General features: G+C 45.9%; 1 protein-coding gene across 1 annotated transcript in view; it reads left to right on the top strand.

Annotated features, from left to right (window-relative positions):
* Window positions 1–24,884, top strand: part of LOC133354677 (zona pellucida sperm-binding protein 3-like) — a 31,586-nt gene extending 6,702 nt beyond the window's left edge. The window contains exons 3-10 of the mRNA XM_061571723.1: window positions 695–807; window positions 5,429–5,532; window positions 6,211–6,385; window positions 7,260–7,374; window positions 14,027–14,112; window positions 15,318–15,412; window positions 22,347–22,466; window positions 24,681–24,884. Coding sequence (XP_061427707.1) covers window positions 695–807; window positions 5,429–5,532; window positions 6,211–6,385; window positions 7,260–7,374; window positions 14,027–14,112; window positions 15,318–15,412; window positions 22,347–22,466; window positions 24,681–24,832 — 960 coding nt within the window. The 3' untranslated portion in view covers window positions 24,833–24,884. The remainder of the gene's footprint in view (window positions 1–694; window positions 808–5,428; window positions 5,533–6,210; window positions 6,386–7,259; window positions 7,375–14,026; window positions 14,113–15,317; window positions 15,413–22,346; window positions 22,467–24,680) is intronic.
* Window positions 24,885–25,746: the final 862 nt, after the last annotated feature.

Raw genomic sequence — 25,746 nt, 5'->3', positions numbered from 1 at the left:
ATTTTTACTGCTGTAAAGTAATCCTAAGGCTAAATTAGAAAATGCTTCCTTAATGTTTTTTTTCCGCAACAGATTTTTACCCTGTGTTTTAAGTTTTGGAGCGCTGTATCGTAATTGTTCACTCTTTACCAACTTACACTGACCAGCATGGTGAAGTATGGTTAAATATCCCATGTGACCTAAAGACATCGAAATCTTTATCAAACAGTAGATTGACAAAGGGCTGTAAGTTTTTATATTGCCACAGCGTTTGCTCATTGGTGGCAAGAGAATGGGTAAAATATTTACTTTCCTTCAAATTCATGAAACCATTTTTTGTTGGGCCCCGTAATGATCTGGCCAAATTATTTGTCTTCCACACTCCACCAGCCGACACAGCCACAAAAATGTAATTGTTACTAATAAATGTTAGCGACCCACCATTACAGTTTCATCTCACCAGTAGAGCAACTCGCTCAACCAAATTATAGCAATTCGATATGTAACTAGTCCCTTTAAACCACATCGGGCATCATCAGGACAAGATCCAGGAAAGTTTCATTGTGGTGTGGTTGTCTGCGAAGGTATAATTGCCATGTGTTTGTCTTTTTGTGCTGTATAGACCTCAGATTTAATTTGCAAGAAAGGATTGTCGGGCTCAAGCTGCCCATCGTTTGTGGTGGTTGTTGACATGGACTGATTTTGGTGGTTTCAGGTGGAAAATGATGACATCGTTTACACAAACTACCTGCATTACGAGCCTGCCACTCGCAGTAACATCGTGAGAGTCCACCGGGCGAGCGTCTTCCTGGAGTGCCGATACCACAGGTACCTTACCCCAACACTCGCACCTACTGCGTCAAAACATTTGTCTGATGGGGGGGGGGGGGGGGCGACACGAACTCTCGTAGAGATTAAAATAAAATAACACTATTAGGATAAGATTGGGCAGGTTCATCAAATGGTTACTCAAAATATCTAGACACAAACAAGAGTCAAGAGCCAAGTCGCATATTTGCGCTTGCAAATCCCAAGTGTGTTCTGCCCTGAAAGTTACCCGTTGACTTCCACATGGCTGTTATGAATGATGAATTCTAGATTTGAAGCTTTCGTGACTGCAAGGATTCATTCTTAGGTTTTTTTCAGTAAAGTCACGTAGGTAAAAAATAAAAATTTATAAAAGTAAAATAAAAAATAAAATAAAAATCACGACGTTTCGGAGGCAACACAAGCTTCCATCTTCAGGTGGAACAGTCACAGCACGATAGCTGTATCAAGTGAGAGAAATTTCAAGAAAACCGTATTGTTATATGTATACTGGTTGAGGGTGGGAGGAGCCAAGGTAGGCCCTGAATATTATTTTTGTGAGGTTCGGTGCGGCTGAAGCACGCCGTTAGGAATGAGCCTTTGTTGTGTAAACTAGGTGCGGATGATGTAAAGGTGCATGTAAAAGGGACTCAGCCTTTTTGTTATGTAAAGATGATGTGGCTGAAATCGCTGCCAGGAAATTAGTCTTTGTGTAGAATGGTTGACTGAGCCTATTGTTATGTAGAGGTGGTGCGGCTGAAATCGCTGCCAGGTATGCTCCAAATATGTGTAGTTAAATATTTTTTGCATGGTTAATAACATCTTTCCAATGATTACTAAGTTTGTACCCATCATCACGGTTGAAATTATGTCTGTTTGTATATTTGGATGGCCTCGTGTACAAACCTTTGATGGTAGCCAGGAGGCTTGCAAGAGCACCTTAGTCTCGGAAAAGACAATTTCATGAGAGCCCACAGCGTTGCTACATCTCGTGCCATTTTACATCTAGGGTAAGAACATCATTATCTAGAGTAACATAAATAATAGAATACTTTTACTTATTTTATTTCTACGTGACTTTACCGAAAGAACCAGAGATTCCTGCGGTCACAAAAGCTTAAAATCAAGTTTAAAGTAACGTAACTAACTTATTCGAGAGGGGGGAAAATATCTAAACCCATCTTGTTGAGCTTTCGTCGATCCTTAAACATGTTATCGTGACATTCAAACTATAAAAAAAAATAACTTTAGTGTACTTGGGCAGGACACATCACTAGGAGGGGAATGATGGCCGATGCAGTGGAAACTAATGGAAAGTGTCTGAGCAGACAGCCACCGAAAAGAGATGGAGTAATGACGTTCATGTGCCGGATGGATTGTTGCATTGTACGATCGTGAGTGTTGGAGGTAGCTTGGGTTGGTCACGGCTAATGACGGATTATTTCATTGTGCTGTAGTATTTAAGGACACGTTGAGTGGCACCCACCGTTGTCTTAACCAGAACCTGTGGTGTTTTCAGGGGGTTGCCCCCTCGCCCCCCCCCCCCCCCATAAAGGCTGGGCCCTGTCCCCCTTTTATAAACCGTTTAAAAAGTGAGTGCAAATCTCCGCATATTAGTACAAATTAACAATCGGCATCACGGTATTTATTAGTGTAATGACACGTATTCGGAGCTTTCTTTATTAGACAGAGCAACCACAGTAGGGCCCGGCTTCTTCCTTGAGTCTTGAAGCTCATACACTCCCCGAACATCTCTCTTCCCTCCTGTGCTTTACCCTTGTATACCTTTCGAGCCCCTTCGCTCGCCCCACTCATTACAGCAAATCCTCATCTTCTCCATTAAGGGTTGTCAACCGTCGCCTCAACACTCAACCTTTGCTTCCTGCCTTTTTCAGGTCAAATCTCTCCTCCAATTCCTTTTGAACCTTGCCTCCCGACCAATCACCTATGGAGGCCATATTCTTTGGGTCTTCGGTGAAGTCCCATAGAAACAATAACAATAAAATAAAATATATGATAATAAAGTGAAAAAAATAATAATACAAATATCACGACGTTTCGATCGCAACACAAGAAATCGTCATCATGAGAGGGGGAAAGCTGCTAAGGCAGGCTGTTTTTAAAGGTTTGAAATGGGTGTAGCCTAAGGGCCATAAACGAAGTTGGTGGGGCTAGTGATTAAGTGATAAATTTGCATGTAAAATGTAAGATCAGAGAGCTACACGACAAGGGCGCAGTGGTGGCCATTGTATTGTGAGAGATTAGCATGTCAATGTAAGATCGCAGAGCCGCCACCACATGGAGGACACGAGCAACGGCGGCTGTGTTAGTGAGACATTTAACCTGTTAATGTAAAATCAGTCGAAAACAACTGCTAACATCGGAAGGTAAGATGGAAACATCACTTACAGTTATGACTTAAACTGGTTAATAATGTCCTTCCAATAATTGCTCGGTTTGTACCCATCTTCTCGGTTGAAATTGTCTTTATATATCTGGATGGCTTCGTGAACGAATCTTTGTTGATAGCCAGTGGGTTTGCAGAGTGAGTACCTTCGTCTTGGAGAAATCAATTTCGTGTGAACCCACTTCATTAAAACAATGATCAGCCACGGCCGAGGTATTGGTCCTACCGTGTTTCAGATCTGCCTTTATGTTCACGAACACGGTCCGAGACATGTCGCTTAGTTTCCCCAATGTAACTACTGCCACAGACACAGCTTAGTTTTGTAGACACCAGGGTATTGCATGTCAGGGATCACATCCTTCACAGATGGGATCAGATCACGAATTTTATGTACGATGTTAAATCAGACCTGGATCTTGTGTTTGCTCATGATTTTGGAAATCTTTTTGGTGACCCCTGCTCTGTATGGTAAGATGGTCGTTTTGATTGGGTCCTCAGATGGTTCTTTCCCAACGGTTGGTGATAGCTTTATGGATTGTGTAGTCTGAATATCCATTCATCTTGAGGGCTTGGTGTACGTGTTCCCTGGCTAGTTGGTGATGGTCGGAAATACATTGAGCTCTGCAGTGTAGAGTTTTGATGAGGGAATTCTTCTGGGATGGATGATGGTGGGAGTCAGGTTTTAGGTAGGCATCCGTATGGGTGGCTTTCCTGTAGACAGTGTCCCATTGAGCCATCTGGTCTCTTTTTGATTAAGGCATCCAAGAATGGTAACTTGCAATCCTTTTCCACCTCTATGGTGCATTTGATGGCTGGGTGTATGGAATTGATGTGGTTGAGGAATTTGTTCAGAGCTGGTCGGCCATGTGGCCTATGTAGGCCTCTGCACCAATAGGAGGCCTTAGCCTACTTCCTGATAGTCTCTTTGCCTGCACGTTTGCTTTGGGTGAGTGGTCTGGATTTTCGGTTATTACACCAATAAGCAGGGGATGAGAGCAGAATGTATCATGAGCCAAAGGAGATTGCATTATTACTCATCCCATTTTGTACCTAATGCACGTTTTGAGGCCTGTTTCCCGTTGACTGTCGTGCCCCACTTCCCCCTTCCCAAGTGTATGTATGCCTCTTCCGTTAAGCAAGGATAATGCTTGATGGATGGCCTTCATCACGGTGCCTCATCTCCATCCTGTTCAGTTTTCTGCAGATAAGCACATGAAAACATACATTTCTGCAGCTGCATACGAAGGAAATTTCACTACGGATGACGACTAAAGATTTTTTGAATGGCCTCCCGGACATTTAATTACATGAAGGGCTGTAATGGGCTTGCGTTTTGTTAAAATATATACGTTCTTGAATGGAAAATCGACATGTTCAACGTTGTATTGCATCATGGTTCTGGCATGTACCGGGTTTAAAACTAGTTTGAAAAAGGTGCTGAAAACCTCAAGACATGCTACATGTGCAATATGGAGACGTGCATGCTTGGGATGCTGCCATATTGGTGTATTAACCGGTGCAAACGTTGATCTACTGGCATGTCGTGTGCAGTGGTGTTAAGTGTGGATGCTTGTGCTTCTGGGATGTCTATGTATATTGACCTTCTTTCGCACCATACACGGCCAACGATGCTAATCGGTGTGTGGAAGAGTAGACCAAATATCCTCTGGAGGGGCTCTGAAGCTTCCTCGTGGAAACCATTCCACTAGCAGTGGCTAGGCAAGCATTTTGACGACTGCATTGTTATCCTTTACAAGCTACCTAACATTCTAGTGCATATATTATACACGTTGATGTGTAGTGAGTGCTATACACTATGTACTACATCGAGTACCTAATACTATGTAACATTATTTTAGCTCGTCTAACATGTGGTTACGTTTTCTTTAGGCCAGCAAGTGTCAATGTACCATACAACATTATCTAGAGTAACATAACCAACTTTCAGATGCCCTTTTGCGGCTGTCTGGAACGCTCTTCCTTCAGATATTAGGAAGCCACTGGAGCTATGCACTTTCAAATCTAGACTGAAAATCTATTTGCTTTAGAACCGATTATGATTTTTAGTTTGTCCTTCCCACACACCTCCGATTAGCAAAATGGGCTCTGTATGGTGCAGAAGAATTTCTATATTAATAAAAAGTGTCAATTTTTAGTGTTTTAATTATCGATATTTGAACCATCCTGTGTTAAGCCACTGAACTTTGTGCGCGAACGGTTGTCAACGTTTGGCAGAAAGCACAACGTGACGAGCGGTGACGTCGCTCCAACGTGGCTGCCCTACACCAGCGAGCGCGTGGTCCAGCAGCGGCTGCCCTTCCGCCTGCGAGCCGTGAGCGGTAAGCGAGCAAGCATCCTTGGGCTCCAATGAAGTGGAACGCAACACTACTTCATCTTGCTTAGAGTTTCGGTGATACTGCCAACTCTCCAGACTGCTTCGCAAAGACCTCTCCTAAAACCGAGATGGTGTGTGTGTTAGTAAGGTAGATGGCGTAATTGTGTACTGGGTGAGGTTTAGCACCTGACCAGTGCTGGACTTGCCAGTCCAGAAGCCAGCTTGTTCTGGAATACGTTTTACCTCCAAGTTGGGTGACAGCCAGTTCAGGATGAGTCTCTTAGAAAGTTTGTAGAGGTGGCAGAACAAGGAAATTGGTCGGAAACTAATTGAACATTCTGAGGAGCCCGTCCATTGGGAACTGGTCACCAAAGTTCAGATTCTGTTCTTGTAAATTTGTATGACTTCGTGCCGTCATATTGCATAAGTGACTGCATGACGGCTATGTTGCATGCAGTTGTCTTTCTGGCAGCTAATTGGCTCTTGCAGAGTGGACATGATGACATCCCTAGTCTACTGAAATGCCCCCAGATTTGCAATCTTACTCAAGCACCTGTAACTTCCTTAGATTTTTTTGTCGCATTTGGATCTTACGACAATCCATGTTTACCAGATTTTATGAGCTTCATCTGTATCAGAACCCTGGCATTTAATGTTTCTCTTTTGGTTGCTGGCACCACAGACGACTGGCTCAGCGATTACAGTGGCCCGTACAGGCAGGGTGATGATGTGCGTGTGGAGGCTTCCGTGGATCTTGGCCCCCACCTCGACTTCCTGCTATTCATCGACGAGTGCTTGGCCGTACCCTTTCCGAGCCCCGACGAACCCAATGCTGAAATACTCATCCAAAACCACGGGTATAGTCTCCTACCCCTCTCTTCCATCCCTACAAGTATGGTTTATTTTCTCATGAACGTCACTCCACTGTTTAACACGTAGGCTTTCACGACCAATATCATCCATAACATAGGTTTTTTTGGGTTGGATTGCATAAATATAAATGCGGTGTTAAACCTGCCACCACCCGACACAGCCAATTAGTAAGGTTTGTCATGTAAACAAAACATGCCAATTCGTCACTAATACAGCACACCGGTGTGTTAGATTGTAAATGTTGTGGATTTGCTCTCCGAGTACGATGTTTCGCCAGTGATTTACAACCGGCATCATCAGGCAGCAGCCAGATTGTCACTCCACTAGTATAGCACAAAAATATATTACAGGTAGGAACAACAGGTTCCACACTGCCCACCAGGGATGATGTATCTGTCTGTCGTGCACGAATGCGCTGTCCAACCAAGTTCCTACCTGCCCACTCCGAAGGAACGTGTTTACGCGGTCACTCCACTTATTCACCTGGCAGTCGGTTGCCTCGTAACTCTTATGCCACTGCTACCATGGCCACACTTGTGTTGGTGTAGGTGGTAACTAACAGCTCTTGCCCCAGCACAGTCTATAGATTTTAGCTATACAGGGGATCGTAGCTTTTGTAGAAATGTCAGCATGCTTGCTGATACCACCTGCTTCAGCTGTCGTGTGTGTGTATATGTCATCTCGGTCAGTCGACCAGTGGCACCTGCTGGGTCTGCCCCGTGACCTCCTGCCAGCGGGCGTTCGACACTTCACGTGGCCTCAAGGTGCACTTGGCCTGGCACAAGCGTCGTGGTGACGTCACCGCCACTTAGTGGCGAATGGCGGTTGTTGTTGTTGTATGTGCGCATGTGTATTTAGGTGTTTAAAAATCCAAAATGGGCTCAACCCTGGTCACTTCCAAGCAAGGCTGAGGCCGGATCGGTTGCGGTTTTCTTTCAAGGCCTTTGGATTCCAGCAAAACTCATCCAGCCAGGTTTCATTGCATCTGCTTTGTTGTTATGCACACTCCAGTTTGTCTTTTAATACACTCGAGTTACTCTGCAGTTTTCATTCTTAAATATTTGGGTTAGGCCACATAATGATTTGACAATTTTTTGTTTTAAGGCCCTCCAACCCGACGCAGCCAAACAAATAAAATTCTCATACGGTATACAAGCATTTATTGACGCACCAATTGTTATTTTTAGAGCTTTGCTGGGAAGTTCCATACCAATTCCCCTCGACTGCATCAAGCACTTCTCGATTTAAAGCTTTCGTGACTGCAGGGATTCATCTTCTTGGTTCTTTCGGTAAAGTCACGTAGAGGGGAAGTAATAAAATAATAAAAATAAAACATAATATGGATTCTTTGCTCCGCTGCAAGTCTCCTACCACCACTCTCCCATTGACATATTTCGTTGCTTCCTCTTAGTATTTTTCACGCGACGGTCAATGGTATAGTGTATAGCAGATTGTTTAATAATAAATAGTATAAAATTGTAATGTTTAATACAATGTATAAGGTAATATATAGTATCGTAATTGTATAGTGAATATATAGTAGGTGGGGTAGAATAATACAGTGTAATATTACAATGTATAGTCGAAGGTATAGGGTGGTGTATAGTAATACAGTATATAATTTAATGTTGGGTTTGTCTATGGCAGTATATAGTACGGGGTAGACCCGTGTGATGTAGGAGAAAAAAGTTTAGCTGGAAGCATATTATATTTTTTGCGACGTAGAATTGTAATGTATTACTTACTGTTAGTAGCTCAGCTTATTGGAGAGTATATTTAGTATACTGATGATACTATGTAGTTCATACTTTAGTTTTTTTACGTGGTGGTTTAGTTACTGCAGCTACATACTATTAACATTCCTTCCCTTTGTAACGGGTTCCGGAGACCCTTGTAGAGGTAACTTCTTTATTACAACACAACACTCCAACAGTCCTGATACTCTGTTACAGCCCAAGTACACAGCCTAGGTACACAGCCTAGATACTCTAGTCTGGCTACGCTCTGGAACTCGCCCTCACAAGGTCGTAGAGTCGGGAGTTCCAGAGTCCCACCACTCGCTCTCACAACATCCCAAGGTCTTCAGATGGCTGGTCGTGGGTCTTGGGTCGTGAGTTACAACTGGCCCTGATCGTCCAGGGAGCTCCGCTTTTATAACTAGTCCCCAACGAGGGGTGGGGCCGTGTGCGCCCCCAGATCTCCCACAGAGCACACACAGCCCCCCCCTTTGGCGGCGCCAAGGGGATTAAGCGCCTGGCCCTCCCAGGGACCCAGAGCCCCCAGCAGCCCCTCCCTTCTTATGTCACTACATTACCCCCCTCTATGTAGCCTCCAGCCGTCCCGGCTGTCAATAATTAGAAAGTTTAAATTAACGAAAGGGAGAGAGAAAAAAAATATGCGAGCCTCAACAGGAAAAGAAAAGAGAACAAGAAAGCAACCATAAATACCATAACCAACCTGTACAACTCTACACTATATACAAGCATCAATCAACAAAAAGGTGAAGCAATGACACGTGAACAAACGACCCGCGGCACACCTAGCCCTCCTCGGGATCCGCATAGAAAACGGGGAATTAACAACAACAAATATACAGATTCCGACGCGTTGGATGCACAACCACCGCATGGATGGCAGGGTTCCACACCACCCTGCCAGCCTCCCATCCGTCAGGTGGAGAGAAGGCGAAGACCAACATGTCGAGCATCCCTCTACACACACTAATCCGGACGTCTGTCTACGTCCCGGGTCAAGAAGTCGTACTTCAGGGTCGACCCATGTACTGGGCAAAGAAGTCGCACTTCAGGGCTACTCCAGTATCTACATTTTTATATATATATATATAAAATTTACATGACACAAACAAAATAAATCTGCCTGTTCCTGCCCAGAAATGGTAGCTGCACGCGCGAACCGCATCTCCAAAAGGCATCCCGTGCTTCCGTCCCAGCAGCCCTCAATGAGGACCACCAACGACATTACATGTCAACCGTTAGCACCCCCCGCCTTTCCAACGTGGCGTCTCTATCTTAAAACCGCGCACGTCGGCCATATCGGGGGGGGGGGAATTTCCGTGTTACCACCCCACCGCCTTTCCGACGCGGCGTCGCAACCAGTAGCACGCGTCGGCCATATCGGGGGAACTTCAACCCAGTCTCTCGCCAAGACTCGCATCGCAGCATATAGCTGTACCGACCGAGCTGAGACCCAGTCTCTCTCCAAGACTCGCATCGCAGCATATAGCTGTACCGACCGAGCTGAGACGACCCATCGTTCACTCCCTGCACAACATGCACCCTAATAACTGAGGGATACAGTCCCAACGTAACGGGACAACTACACCTGAACACCACGAATCTCCAGCCCACTGTTTCAACGCGCCTCGGAGTGTTTCAATCTCCGGGCCGTCAGGGCGAGCCTGTTGCTCCAGATGCACCACGGAGGGTCTCAACCTCCGGGCCGTCAGGTCAAGCCGTCAGCGATTCCATGACGGGACCACACTCTCCGAGCCATGTGAGCGCACAGCCCACTAGGCTAGACATGCCACGGAGTGTCTCTATCTCCGGGCTGTCAGGTCAAGCCGTCAGCCATAGCATGACGGGACCACAACTCTCGTGTTAGACACGCAACACCCGCTGGGCCATCCTGGTCAGGATCTGCACCCCAAGATATTTGAGAGCCAGCCTGACAATTCCAAATCCTTGGCAGCATGTCATCATCTCAAGATAAATGCCCCATACAGTCTATACATCGTTAACAATGACAGCACAAGCTATACATTAACAATCACGAACAAAGCTCAATACAAACCATACATTGTTAACAATCACAAGCAAAGTTTCGCACACACATTGACAACACTCACGAGCGAAGCTCCACACAGTTTACCCAACAACAGTCACGACTCCCCGACGACAACGAAGAGAATGTCAACAAAAAAATCATTAATCCGGAGCGTGTAAATGTACGAAATGTCAGGGGCCTGGTCTCCCGACCTCCAACCTTTGGCCAGAGCAGCAAAGGCGGCGACCTGCGTGTCGGTCTGTGCCGGCCCCGGCGCCGGTTACAGTAAGAATGGCGCCCTCACTGTCCGGTCGCAGCGCTGATGACGCGGCGTTGCTAGGTTGCAAACAGCTGTCACCCGGCGGTGAGGGACGCAGCGCTGATGATGCGGCGTCTCCGGGTTGGCCCACGCTGGGCCCGAAGTGACGTCGCTCCCAGCGGTCATTGCTCCTCCGGTGGAAGTGATGTCATTCCCGGAAGTATCCCTCACATCCGTGGGGGGGACGCCGGTGGCGGGAATGGCGGCGGCGTCCACCATGTTTGTGGCGGCGGCGGTGGGCTCGGGCGAGCGCCGCGCCTCCTCTCTCCCTCCCGCCATCGCCCGCGAGCACCGCATCTCGCCCAGGAGGGAGGCGGTGGCGCAGAGCAGCTCTGCGAGGCGAAGCAGCGCCTCCTCCATACCTGCTCCCGACGCTGGAGAGGGGACGGTCGGCGGAGCAGACAGCTGTTCAGCTGGTGGTGCAGCGTCGCTGTCGGCCGGCGTTGGCCACCCCATCGCTGCTTGTTCCTCGACATCGCCGTCAGGACTGAAGGTACGTGGCTTACTTCTTGTCTCCATAGCCACTTCTGACGCCAAATGTAACGGGTTCCGGAGACACTTGTAGAGGTAACTTCTTTATTACAACACAACACTCCAACAGTCCTGATACTCTGTTACAGCCTAGGTACACAGCCTAGGTACACAGCCTAGATACTCTACTCTGGCTACGCTCTGGAACTCGCCCTCACAAGGTCGTAGAGTCGGGAGTTCCAGAGTCCCACCACTGGCTCTCACAGCGTCCCAGGGTCCTCAGATGGCTGGTCTTGGGTCTTGAGCTACGACTGGCCCCGATCGTCCAGGGAGCTCCACTTTTATGCCTGGTCCAACGAGGGATGGGGCCGTGTGCGCCCCCAGATATCCCACAGAGCACACATAGCCCCCCCCCCCTTGGCGGCGCCAAGGGGATTAAGCGCCTGGGAACCCAACGCCTGACGCCAAGAGGCTTAAGCGTCTGACCCGCCTGAGAAACCACGCCTGGCGCCAATGGGATTAAGCGCCTGGCCCTCCGAGGGACCCAGAGCCCCCAGCAGCCCCTCTCTTCTTATGTCACTACACCTTTATTAATGCTTACCCCTATCCCCTCCCTTGGATGCTGCTAATCCTGCATAATGCACGGGCATAATGACTTTGAACCCCCCCCCCCCCCCCCCCGCCCACCTCCTACGCATTTCACAAGTAGCACTAACCCCATATCTGCATTTCCCATAAATATGCTAAATTCCTCTTGACATGCAAATTATTTTGTCAAGACGCTCTTCTCCTTCCAACCCAGCTTAAATATACGCTCCAAGCCTGGGGTGTTTCATTCAGACGCTGTCTTCCCGACAGACCTGTTCTTCACCTGAGGACGGCTGCTTTCGTTGTGGCCGAAACGTCGTGAGAATTATTTTATTATGTTTTATTTTTATTATTTTATTATTTCCCTTCTACGTGACTTTACCGAAAGAACCAAGAAGATGCACCAAGCACCTTGAGGAAAATCCAGTCGGTCAAACCAAATTTAGGAATTGGAGGGTTGAGAAATGTTCAACTCGGTAAACTAAAACGGTTGTAATTGACATGTTAAATGCTTTTAAAATAGAATTTGGTTACTATGTTACCCAACCCAAAAATGATCACAAATCGTGTAAATTCAGCTGCGAAAACCGTTGCATTATGTATGCATTATTTTAGTTGATAATGTTACACTCGTCAATTGAAGCCACGCAGAGTTTTAATTCACTGCTGGATGAGGGCCTCCTGCACTGCAGGGTGATGGGGGTTGTTTGACCACACTCTCTTCATTACACTGGTTAGTGTGGGTTGGTAAAGGTGGGGGGCACATGTATGTTGGAGCATTCAAGTAGAGTATAACAGAATTTTGCTACATTCCCCTCTGCTGACAATATAGCTCTTGACCAGCCCAAAAAGTTTTTGTGTGTGTGTGTGTATATATAATGATGATCGGCCAGCCATGCATTATCCAGCCTAATCTTTGCTTAGATTCTGACATCGAGTGCATTCAAAAGTGACTTGGGGTTTTGTCATAGAAACCACGTGGCAAATCGGTACACCGGGGTTTTGTTAATTCCCGAAAATAGTCAAACTTCTCTTCATTTGCTTAATTTTTTATTCTATTTTAGTCTCAAATTCAAATGTCTTACGTCTGGGTCGTGTGTTTTTAAACAATCTCGATACCCATAAAGCCAAAACTTGGTACAGCGCTTGCTTGCTTAAACAAATGCCACCTGGATAATATAGGTCTGCCCCCATGAGGGCCTGTCTTAAAACCTTGGCAATTCTCTGAAAGGTGTTTGGCCAATTGTATGCTATGACTAAATTATTCGGAACCAACTCCCATTAGAGACTTAAAGAAAAGTGGGCTTGGGCAAATATAAAAATATATATGCCGATTTGATAATATGGAGAATGGCAGCCACAGTAGAAGAAACATGACCACCATGCACATGGAACGTTGAGATCGGCATGTGCACAAGTGAGAGTGCCTGTCGAATCAAGAGAGGGATGCTAATGAGATGGTCTTCGTCCAGCAGTGGATAAATCGCGGCTGTCGGTGTAAATGGACAGTTTGCACGATGCAGCAGGAGATGAAAATGAGGCCGTTTGTGCAACTGGCTCCATCCGTGTAGCTGCCCTTTGAATTCTACGGGAAATTGGTAGAGCCTGTTATAGAAATGTAATACCTTGTGCATGTTTCAGTCTCGTGGTTTACCCTTGACTCGGATTGTTATGTTTTTGTTTAACTGAAAATGACCTAGGTCCCGTTTTCATTGCAGTGGCAGCTGCTGCCAATTTAGGTTCTGGTATAAAATGGTTTGTCTTTACCCACAGCCTTTGAGAAACAAGCGGAAAACGAATACCAACTATGCAAGATTATTATGAACTTATTTACTCTAGGGGTGTTCACAAAGTGGCATTACATTATTATTTTGCTGCTTTGAAAACGTATTTAGTAACCTCCCTTTTCTCAAAGTGGACTCCCTTGCCTGAGTGACATTTAAATGTTTCTCGGCCTTGGTTTCTGTTCATTCTCTCAGTTTCTGGGGTTTCTCTCTCGGTTTCTGGGGATTTTTCCATTTTTTGTATTCCTCTCACTCATTTTAATAATTTAGGGTTTAGGTGTGTGCCATGTGTCCTAAACGCAACGGTCCAAAATCCAAATCGTAAAATGTCCTTTTCCCAGGTTCTAGTGTTGTAAGCGATGGCATCTTCTAATTAACCCTAAGCCTACCACTCATTTCCGCTTCTATGAAATATAATTGTGGAACGAAAGTATCAAAACAAAAAGAATCTCTTCACGCAGGACCTCCTTGTACAAGTACTATACGGCCCTTTATCAATCCACTGGTGGATGAGTGCTTGCACACTGTTGATTGTTCGAAGTATCCCTAGTCACTGCACAGATCTTAGACACTGGAGCATAGCAGTATTGTGCAAGAGTTTGCTGCACTGCATGCAATTAGCTTGGGGCTGATGCTAAATTAGGGGACTGCATGTGTCGTGTGCATGGTTTATGTGCTAGGTTTATCTGCGATGCAACCTCAAGGTGGCGGAACAAACAACATCTTCCAATGCTGTTGACAAGGCGTGCACCTACTTCCCCGAGGGGTAATGCCCCTCGCATTGCGCTCAAAGCATTCGGTTGGGGCACTGGCGGCAATGTTAACTACCTCGCCTGGTGTACAGGAGGTCGTGAGTTCGATCCTGACCCGAACACCTGTATATTTTGAGTTTACATGTTCTCCCTATGGTCGTGTAGATTTTTCTCCCCGGGTCTTCCGGTTTTTCGATTCCACATTAGAAGCCACATGCTTTTAGAGTATTTGGCAGCTATAAAATGTCGACATGAGAAACCACTTCCGCAGTCTGGTGGGGTTGCTGATCGGGTGAAAATACACATGGACATACAAGAGCACTTGTGTGAAGGATAGCAGGGGGCATTTAAAGACGCTGAGGTACATCACGGAAGCACGTGTATGTATGTACATCACAACTATCACTTGGTCTGTACCAGGGGTGGGCAGCCTTCCAACTGAATTTAGGCCATAACCTCCATTTGATTCTTGGCCACAAGGCCTTGAACTTCAAAACATCCTGCATAAGACGTTTCTCCACTAACCTTTTCCATATGGGTAGAATGTGTCCTGTTTACAAGTGTCCTTTATTGAGCTTGCAGATGACGTGAACCCATTGAGACTCTTGAAACGATGCTGCCTCTTACAAGCTGAGAACAATTTTAATAACTATTTTTGAATACATTTAAAGTAACAAATGTGGACTAAATTTGACAAGTCAATACAATGTAACGAAGGCTAATTAATAAGGTAAATTGTAATTAAAATAATAAATATATAAAATGTTGAAAATATGGCTTTTGGAAATGAAAGTTATTGTAAGCCTCGCCTTCAATGCTGCAGGCAACCTGGCGGTGTGTCCTGTCTTGTAGAGTAATCTCTTGTCGAGTCATCTGTGTCACGCGTGTGTGGAGGTTTGATTTTCTGTCGGCTCGCCAAGAGGTTCATCGCACCTCTTGGCGCAATGAACCCAGTCGGCCAAATGATTCCTACTTACGGCCAACACTCGTGGTAATTATTTGAACCGGTCATAGGCCTCCCCTAGGTCTACTCCGCCTCAAATGAGTACCTGGTATGTGTGAACATCGCCACTAGAGAGACAAAGGCGACCCAGGCATGGTGCTTGCCACCCAACCGCTAGTGTGCTGTGCCACCCTTCATAAGTGCTCACTAATGATACTTGGCTCAAACAGCTGTTTAGGATATACATGACATATTTGGCTCTTGTGTGACTTGCAGATGGATGTCCCCAGATGGCAATAACCATGTATGCTCATGCTGCAGCAACCTCTGCTCCTCGTCTGCCCCTGCCAAGGCTGCACCTCTTCCACTTGGTAATGATTTCCCCAAAGTCATTGTCATCTCAAGTTTCAGGTGGTTTCATGGAGGTTGTGGTTTGCACTAAACAAGATGTATGAACTTCTTTCACACCGTATGTAACCAACCACGTTAATCGGGGGGTTCTGCTGGTTGGTGCTCGGACGAAAACATTTCCGAGAGGATCGGGTTTGGCAGTCTCAGACTCCAAGATTCAGTGTTCTACTCGTCTTAAGAACCTCGGTACCATACTCGACCAGAATGTCCTTTGGTCACTATATGCAAAATACAGGCAGGTCCTGAAATTTTAATATTGGTGCTCTACGACACATTCCACCACCTTGAGTCGTGATTGGGCCTCGGTAAGGTAAAAATAACGAGCCTACCTTTACCCTACCTTTTACCTTACCACAATACAATCCCTCTACCCTACCGTTCACCCTTTAGCAGATAAGGTAAAAGGTAAAAAGCAACGACCCTACCTTTTACCCTTACCCCATACAAATTACCCGATTACAGGGTAATTACTGGGGTACTACTACACATGAACAAGGTTTATAACGGTAAATGCTCGGTAGAGCACTTTATTCATATAGAATACAGTACTCTCTATTCCAATTTTACACGCTTGTTGTTGTTGTATCCTCAAATCTTGAAACTCAATTTTTACCCACTTCCTAATGTGGTATCGACTGCAAACTTGGTATACTTAGGTCATACTGATGACAATACTATATTATATCATGAAAAAATCTAAATATTTTTAAACAATCTTTTTTTATATGCTATGTTTCAGCTTTGGTCTAATTTTCCACGGTCAACTGACATTGGCTGTAAATCACTACGGCCCCTTACGTTATGGCAAACTTCCAGGCCACTTCCTGGAGTCGTGGAGTTCTGTCATTACTCGTACATTTCATAAAAGCGTATTTTTAATAAAGTTTGTTTTATTATTACTTATTAAATGTAGGCCACTGACTGCGCCACGGAGCTTTTAGCGGTGAACAAGGTACCGTATTTACCGGGTAATACTTCGCTATCTTTACCCTACCGGGTAATTCTTCCGAGCTACCTTTACCCTACCCTTTACCTTACCCCTTGTCATGTCGACATCTTTACCCTTTACCTTGACCCTTTTACCCGGTAAAAAGGGTAAATTACCTTGCCGAGGCCTAGTCGTGATGTAGCCAACACGGTGGAATGTAATATAGTATCAACAAGGCTCGATTATTGAAACTCCCTACTCTACGGGACGTTTGGCGAAAACATGCGCACGCTACAGCATGTACAAAAATTATTTGCCACGTGTTGTGATGGATACTGCAAGATCCGACCATATCCATCCAGTGCTCGCCAATCTGCATTGGCTTCGGCTGCCGAACGAATACGTAATAAAGTTGCACTTTTCACAAACGAACCACGATACCTTGCCAATCTCTTCAATGAGCATACACCATCATGCAAACTCCGGTCATCCTCGCAGCGGCTTTTGGCTAGCCATCGAACAAAGATGGTCACTACATCCTGCACTTTCAGTTACCCTTCGGTAGTCGTCTGGAATGTTCTTCCGATTCATTAGGAAGCCAGGAGCTATGCACTATTAAATATTAGATTGAAAACGAATATATTTCGAACTTGCTTATTTATTTTGTTGTCCTTCCCCTGCACCTCCAATTACTGGAACTGATACTCCCCAAGGTGAGTAACTGAATAACAAGAGTGTTTGGCATCAGGCATGGTTGGGAAAATAATAAAAGCAAGGAAGGAAATAGAGGTCCTCCAAAACTAACATCACTAGGATTCAATCTGGCCATGTGTGCCAGCACCGAGCCAGTAACTCTTAAGACCCTAGGTTCGAATCTGTGTTCAACCGCCTGTTATTAAACCAGGTTATTCCTAGCCCGTTTTCTATCAGATACTCTGCTTTCCTTCACAGGCAAGACCTCTTCGGCAGTACTCTACTCAACCCAATTAGTCTTTATGGTTAAGGACATGGTACTATCTCCTGATGACATCCTCGTCAGTTTTGATGTAGTATCTTTGTTTACCAAAGTCCCAGTACCGGACACCCTACCAATAATTGAGGACTTAGTCCAACATGGATTGAATTCTGATGTACCTGCGCTGGTTAGGCATTGCCTCACCAACACCTATTTTACCTGGAATGGCACCTTCTACAAACAGAATGAGGGTACCCCTATGGGCTCCCCCTTGTTCATGTTAGATCTTGGAAGCTAAGTTGGTTTGAGCCTGGATGGGCGACTACCATGCACACCTTGTGTTGTTGGCGGCTGCGTAACTACATTGTCGGCAGCAGTGGCGGGCAGTGCAAGCAAAGTCTATTGTATTGCACATCTATGCACCCTGCCGAAAGTCAATGTGGTGAAAAACTCAACACATTCATTAATACTGTGGCCTTAAAAAGAAAAGTTTAATAGATGTTTAGGGCAGTGGCCCTTCGTAGCGCTTGAAATGATGCTATGAAGAAGGGCCATTGCCTGAATTGTCGCCAATTTCAAATATATACAGGGTGTTCGAAAATTAATATCCCAAATAACGTTGAAGAGTTTTGTTATTCGAGATGTGGACATTTTATAGGACTAGATGTAGTAAACTTATACATCCATAATACAGGTTTTTTTTGGGTTAGATTGCGTAAGTATGTAAATGTGTCATTAAACCCACCACCACCCGACACAGCCAGTTAGTAAGGTTTGTCACGTGAACGGAATATGCCAATTCGTGACTCATGTCGTGGCTGACTCGGACACGAAGAGTAGGAAGCACACTATTTATTAAACACCGAGCACACTTTGTAATCTATATACAATACACACCTTACACTGTCTTTTGCTTATATGCAACTTTACTCTAGTTGCTAGCCTACACACAACGCTAGCCTTCTGACACTGACGGCGCTGATCTAAGACGGCCAACTACGTCTAGCAGCGCAATTATCAAGTGGAGGTGACGAAGGTGACGAAGGTGACGAAGGTGACGAAGGTGACGAAGGTGACGAAGGTGACGAAGGTGACGAAGGTGACGAAGGTGACGAAGGTGACGAAGGTGACGAAGGTGACGAAGGTGACGAAGGTGACGAAGGTGACGAAGGTGACGAAGGTGACGAAGGTGACGAAGGTGACGAAGGTGACGAAGGCTCGAGACTACAGCGACGATCTTGAACAGCACAATGACAATGGGGATCCCATTCCAAACAACAGTCCCGAGCTCCTGCTTGGGACCCCCTTTTTATTCTGTTAGCGTCACCTTGCTCTGCCCTGGCCATGCCTCCCCCTTCTGGAACCTACTAGCGGCCTCTTGACATGTCCCTTCTGTAATCTTTACCCTAGATACCTCCTCGGGTCTATCACGTGGCCTGCTGTCAGTCAGTTGGCTGCTACAAGCTGCAGATCCCCTTCCCTGCCAGCAGCCAGCGCTATGCTACTTGGTGACCAGTTATATGTCACTACACTCGTACACCACACTGGTGTGTTGAAGAGCAAATCCACAATATTTAAAATTTGAGTTTTGCCAGTAATTACAACTGGCATCATCAGGCGGCAGTCAGATTTGTGGATTAAAATAGCAGTACTTGTTGTTGTCCTTCAGAAGGTTTAAGAACAATGGGCTTGCATAATGCATGTTGATTACCATATAAATGTAGCGTCGTCAGGCATTGTATATAGCATTGTTATGCACACTTACCTGTAGTAGCAGACACGTCCATAGGGGGGTGGTAACCTGGGATGGGCAGGATGAGCTGGGCTGTTGGGACACTAGGCTCTCCCAGCCCCAAGAGGGGTTGGGGGATATTCCAGAGCCCGCTAGAGTTCCAGGAGGAGGGCGTGGTCAGGGTTGGAGAGACCCGGCCACGGGTATAAAAGCCGGACCTCTGGACGAGTTCGGCAGTCTTCGTGAAGCTGAAGTAAGAAGACCAGCTTGGCTAGGACCCTGGGAACCCCCAGTCCCGACGTCCTTTTAAGGGCCGGGACCGAGTGGGCCAGTGGTCGAGACCCGAGGACCTTGGCTGGGTTGGGTCAGGTAGTCTCCCCTTAGGTCCCCTTAGCCGGAGGGATTGTGAGTGTGGCCCCAGTGATAGGACACGCTAGCCCGGAGGCCATAACTCCCTAAGTATCAGGTAGAGGGGCCGTTACCCCTCTGTTAGGAAACGTGTTGCCTCAAGTACTCCGTCTCTGGTCTCCTGGAACCCACAAATAACCCAACCTGCAATGGATAACCATTGTCCTTTATATGCATTCATTAATTTTCCCCCCTGCCTCCCCCACACATCGCTCAAGAAGTGCTCAAGTGGTATCACATCTACCCCTTTATTTGAGGAATGAAACGGGAGAATTTCTCCACCTGGCTGTTGCTGGATGGATGAAGCTAGTTGTAATTACTGGCTAAACGTCATACTCAGGATTTTAAATCTTGTGGCTTTGTTCTCCAAAACATCAGTGTGTGTGCTGTACTAGTGGAGTAACAGCACTGGATGGCACCATGCTGTAAGTGCCGTGCCGGCCCTACAGGACACGGTGTGTGGGTGCCGACCAAAGGGGAAGGTCGTGCGAGGCCACGGCACTCTGGTTGACCTGGGAGGACACGTGACTGGTTAAGATGACAGGGTCCCCCAAGAGGAGGCTAGGGGGGGGGTCACGTGATTGTAACCCAGATCCTTCTCGATGGTTTTGCAAGGTGGATGTGGCCAAGGGCAGAGCCGGCCATGCCGCGGAGAGAATATAAGCCTAGTCCTGAGAGGGACCGGGGTTGTTAATCCTGGGAAAAGAACCCTTCGTCTACGATCTCCGTTCTACGAGTCTTCCAGCACGTGGACCTGGGCAAATGCTGTTGGTCCCGGGTCCGTAGTAACAGTTACGTGGTAACTAGTGTAGTTGGCTGGGTGGTCACCACCCGAGGTTGTTATTCTGTTAAGGGGAAGTTACCCTGTGTGTTGGAACTAAATAAATGTGCTGCCTCCAAAGTCTACATCTGCGACTGGTTCAAACCACTACACTAGTAAGAAATTGGCATCGTCTGTTTACATGACAAACCTTACTAATTGGCTGTGGCGAGTTTAACCCAAAAAAAATATGGATGATATTGATTACGAAAGCCTACGTGTTAAACTGACTTGTACGTTTTTAGTTGGTGTAATTTTTCCATGATATTCGACAGTTATTAATAAACTTGTACATGCCGTCCATTCACTATCAACATATTTTGCATTCAAACACCGCTATAGGGATGGATGACATGGCATCAACAATACGATGTTGAAGTGCTTCAAGTCCCTTGTTTGCTAGTGTAGACTTTACTATTTAACAAACGTCAGATTAAAATCGAATGGTGTCAAGTCGGGTGAACGGGTGGACTTGTCGTATCAGATAATGGGGGTTCTCTTGAAACAGAAGGTACCAATAAATATTCACAACAAGCTACAACTAAGTCGAATGCATATTCATATAAGATTTGAAAGTATCTCGAATGACAATCTAACTCTTCAACTTTCTTTTTGGTATATTCATTTTCAGACGCCCTTTATATTTCTTTGAAGGCCACAGTGTAAATGACAACTGAGGAGTAGTTCTCTGCTTGCGCACCACTGTCAAAGCAGCAGCATTGGCAAATAAGTCTCATTTGGTCGGAGGGAAAGTTTTTGTACTTTTGACTTCATTAACAGACGACCTCGTGGCTGTTGGCTAAGGGCCCTTTACCACACCCACCCAGCTTCATATCTGTGTTTATTAACTTTCTAGGTTACATCTGTTATCATTTTGTCTCTCCCTTGTTGCGGTTCAAAATACAGCACGTGTAAGTCTCTGCATTACAACTAATGCCTCATTCCTCTGTTGGTGTTAATATGGACTGAGTCATGGCCCTAATTCCGCGTGGAGGTTGCCTGTTCTCCAGGCGCGGCGAACGACCCTTGGCGATTGCCTGCCGTGGACACGAGCTCGCGAGAGGCTCGTGCACGTCGCGCACGAGATCGATTAAGACTCGACGTGTTCCATCGTCGGTCGCGGCGCGCCGAAATAGCGCTCGGGTGATTGGTTTTATTTTCAATTTGTGGAAAAGGCGACGGTTCCCGCTGCTTGTGGGGCCGTGAGCTTCCTAATGGCAAGAAATTATTTGTTTTCCACTTTCATCCCACATGGTAAACACTCGTTAATGAAAATTATTAAACATCCAAAATGTAGCCCTTTCCTGGATGAAGCTGCACTTGGTGAGACTTTCCTGAATAGATAGAGCTATTCAATAAAGCCTGACTAACTTTGCAAAGCAAGGTTTAACGAATGAATGCCTTAGCTCTGTCTCAAACGTCTGGGGCACAATAACTCGTCATTGCAATAGTGGTTCATCATGTACGTCATCTCACTCTGGGACTCGCAGCTTTAGAACCGCATAATCGCTAACGTATGTAGGTTAACCTTCTTTTGGACTGCGAATTAAATATTTAACTAAATGCTTTCCTGCATACAAATGCAATTTAGGGAGTTGCAGGATCCATGCACACCCATGGTTTGTCTTCCTTGTGTTTTTAAATCCTTTATATTAAGTTTGCTTGCGTGCTTACGACCGTGCAAATCTTTCGGTCGTTTTTTATTTAAATCCTTTATATTAAGTTCGCTTGCTTGCGCGCTTACGACCGTGAAAATCTTTCGGTCGTTTTTTAACCCACTTCCCGTGATCCAATCGAGCTGACATTTTCCACACAGACTCGTTGTGCGTGACAATTAATTTTCGTGAAAATTTTTTTTGCTAAATTTCACACTTTTTAGGAAAAAATATATATATATTTAATTACCAATTGCTTAATGCTGCCAGGCAATCGTCTGACCCATAGGTGGCAGCCATCTCAAGCCAGAGGACGAGAGGACTCTACCTGCCACGCATATAAAGGATTTATAGTGAAAAACTTTGTTTTTACGGGTAAATTTTTTGTGTATGCAGGCATTGTGGTGAGCGGCTACGTGGGCCTGGGTCCCCTGACCGTGAGCGGGGACCAAACGGATCATCCCGCTGTCGACAAGCGCGACCTGCTCCGCTTCGGGAGGGCCCACGACCATGTCGGTGCAGTCCGCACCTCTGTCACCCGCGTGGGGGATATGCAATATGTTTTAATTAAAGCACTTTTAGCAATTGCCTCTTTGCAGCTTTACACACCATGACGGTGCACCTCTGTCAGCCATGCTTTCGGAAAACATATTTTGGAGCTTGGGCTTTTTATAGCCTTGGCCCTCTGGTTTGAAACGCTTTCTGTCTGTAGAACTGCACCCGACCGCTGACATTCTCCCATTTAGCAAGAAACTAAAAACCTTACTTATTTCCTATGATATGTTATGGAGACTGGAGATGTGTTTTTCGTTGTGTACATTTTACTGTGCATATGTTGACTTTATTTCGCACCGTATGTAGCCAACCATGCTATTTGCAGATGCGGGAAATCTGAGGTACTGTACGGTGCTTTGAAGCCCTTTTTTGAGGTCTGATGTGCCTTAAAAAATCCTAAATAATAGTAATACATTACCGATTATCAATTATTTTTTAGAGGAGCCCGAGTAATCGGCTCCAAGAACGTAGTCAATTCATCAACTGAATTGCTTGATCTGTCCCGCTCCAAGTACGTCATCGATAGTGTTCCAAAGTGAAAACGGACTGTGGCCTCATTAAATCAAATCTGCATATCTTACTGCAGATCTGCCCACGACGGTAGCAAGTGAAAATTAAAAAAGCCTGGAGTAACGTTGCAGAAACCCTGACCAGCCAATCGGGTCTCAATTGGGATTACACCTGCAAATAATCACACCACTGTCGGACTCATGCCTGCTTGCAGGCCAGGTGCGGAATTCTTGTTCTGCACAGGGACAGCTGCCACTGGGGGTGCCCTTTCAAACGTGCGAGACGTTTTGAAAGCTGTATCTCGTATAAAGTGCTCTGACAAGCCCTGGCGTTTCGTGCGCCCAATTAAAAGAACGTTTCATTCTTGACACCAGAGTGGCGACCCACTGAACTCTTGAGTTCAACAGTCCACTGCACATCAACTGAAGCCATTTCCACAGGCCCTTTTGGATTGCACCCGTTGGGTTGCACTCCCTCGTCGAGGAGGCTGCTCTCCTCCTATCTTCCAGTTACATGCTGATTTCTCACATTAACATCACTAGCCCCAGCCACTTCTCTTAGGATCCTTGGGCTACACTCATTTCAAACCTTTAAAAAACAGTCTGCCTCAACAGCAGACCATGCTTTCCCACCTGATGACGGACGCTTGTGTTGCGCCCGAAACGTCGTGATTTATTTTATACCTACGTGACTTTACCGAAAGAACCAAAGAGTAAAGATTTGTTCATGAAGCCATCCATATATACAGACACAATTTCAACTGAGAGGAAGGTTATAAAACTCGGCAATCATTGCAAAGCTGTCATCAACCACTTGGGTCATGACTTGACTTGTGTTTTCTTGTCAATCAACCTCCACCGTCAGCAGTGTGGTGTGTGGAGCGGTGTGCAGTGATATCGTGGGGCCCTTTTGCTGCATTGGCATTGCTGCCTGGCCCATGCTGGTGGTGCTGCAGATACACTTGGGCTACGCCCATCTCCAAACCTTTATAAACGGTTTGCCTTTAGAGGCCAACCCCTTTTCCTGATGACGACTGCTTGTGTTGCGATCGAAACGTCGTGACATTTTTATTTACTTGATTTTTATCGTCTGATTTTACCGAAAGAACCAAAGAATATGAATTCCTGCAGTCACAAGTTTTAAGTCAAAATCAAAACTGGTATATCAAGTGTTTATCTTGGAGACGTTGCCCCCTTACCAAATTGATCAGAACGCTGTTCAAAACTTGGCAATGGAAACTGCGCCTAATGGTTTCGCTGCGTGTCACCTCGTCGTGTCTTGTCACGTCGTTAATGCCAACCGAATACCTTAGGAGAAGTGCAATGTTGGATATTGCCCCATAATCCTTGCACCTGCACGATATTTCCTCATTTGATTGGGCTCATTTTGTTGGCTATGATGAGAATTAATTACAGCTGCCAATTCACTGCTGGATGGAGGCCTCCCTGCCCTGTTTGGTCATGGGAGCTGTTTGATCGCCTCCTTCCACATTGGTCGCTGTGAGTGAAGGGTTGGCACTGGACTGGTTTCTGTCTCGATCGCTCACACAGGTGTTCACCGTGACTACCAATTCAACCTCGGCTTTTTTACAACTCGGCCATGAATCTGGTGGTGCTGTGGCATTCAGAAGACTGCGAGATTTTCGTGTTTTTTGTTGCCATTCAGACTCGAGCGGTGCGGCGGAGGAGACGGCGGTGACAACGGCGGCAGTGGTGTTGCCTCTCGCCGTGACGGTGCTCGTGGCTGGCACTCTGGCATGGAGGAGGAGGAAACTCCCACTACCCCGTGCCCTGATCCCAGCGTGTTGGCGAATCTAGCACGGACCGCTAGCACTTACTCCCCACTCGTCCAGAGGCATTCACCAGCAGGGAAAACACCCCCACCGCCCTCCCTGTCATGGTTTGGCCGGTGCGCGTGTGCCCTCAGAGTGTCGAGTTTGGGATTTTTTTTGGTATTTGCGGGTTTGTTTTGTGGTGTTACAAAATATGATTATCCACCTGTCTTTGTGGTATTTGCCTTGAAAAGAAATAAACAAACGCACAAATGGGTCTCATTGCTCTCGCGTTGTCGTTGCTGCAGTGCACGATGTAGTAGTTACCCGTCAGATGCTTGTTACAATCTATTGGCCTACATTTTTTGAAATCTAAAATAACTTGACCACTTTTTCCCGTCAGTAGACATACTTTGCAAACCAGGGAAAAATGTGCATCTGATAGTTTCAGAAGTTTTTAAGAGCTTGGAATGTCCCTGTGGACAATGCAAATGTGGAATGCGTGTCTTTTAAAAATAACAACGCGATCTTTGTGCATCCACGTGCCAAAATTACGTAATGTGGTTAATTTCCATTCCAAAAAAATCATCTAATTATAGCCCTTGATCAATCCAAGGGCCCGCCTCTTCGTTTTAGGTATTGTTTGAATATGCCTCACAATGCTGGGCAGTGTGGGTTGAAGTGGGGGAGGGAGCTAGAACTGGTTAATATATGAAAAGCTGTTTATTTGACTGGGAATCGAACTCTGGTCACCAGGCCCATAGTGGTCCACTTATCACATGCACCACCACTAATACCGTATTTGTTAATTATGACCGTGGTAAATTATGTTTCACCCGAGAGTAATTGGATTATAGTCCTTGCTCTTTGCAATGAATATCATTCTGCTGCAGTGCAGATGAGTTGCCAAACGTGTATTGTACATTGAAAGCATCTATAGACATTCCCCAATGGACTTGA

Source organism: Lethenteron reissneri, chromosome 48 (assembly GCF_015708825.2).
Source record: "Lethenteron reissneri isolate LAM-NWPU_2019-01 chromosome 48, ASM1570882v1, whole genome shotgun sequence".
Taxonomy (NCBI): Eukaryota; Metazoa; Chordata; class Hyperoartia; order Petromyzontiformes; family Petromyzontidae; genus Lethenteron; species Lethenteron reissneri.
This window is presented reverse-complemented; position numbering and strand designations above follow the sequence as displayed.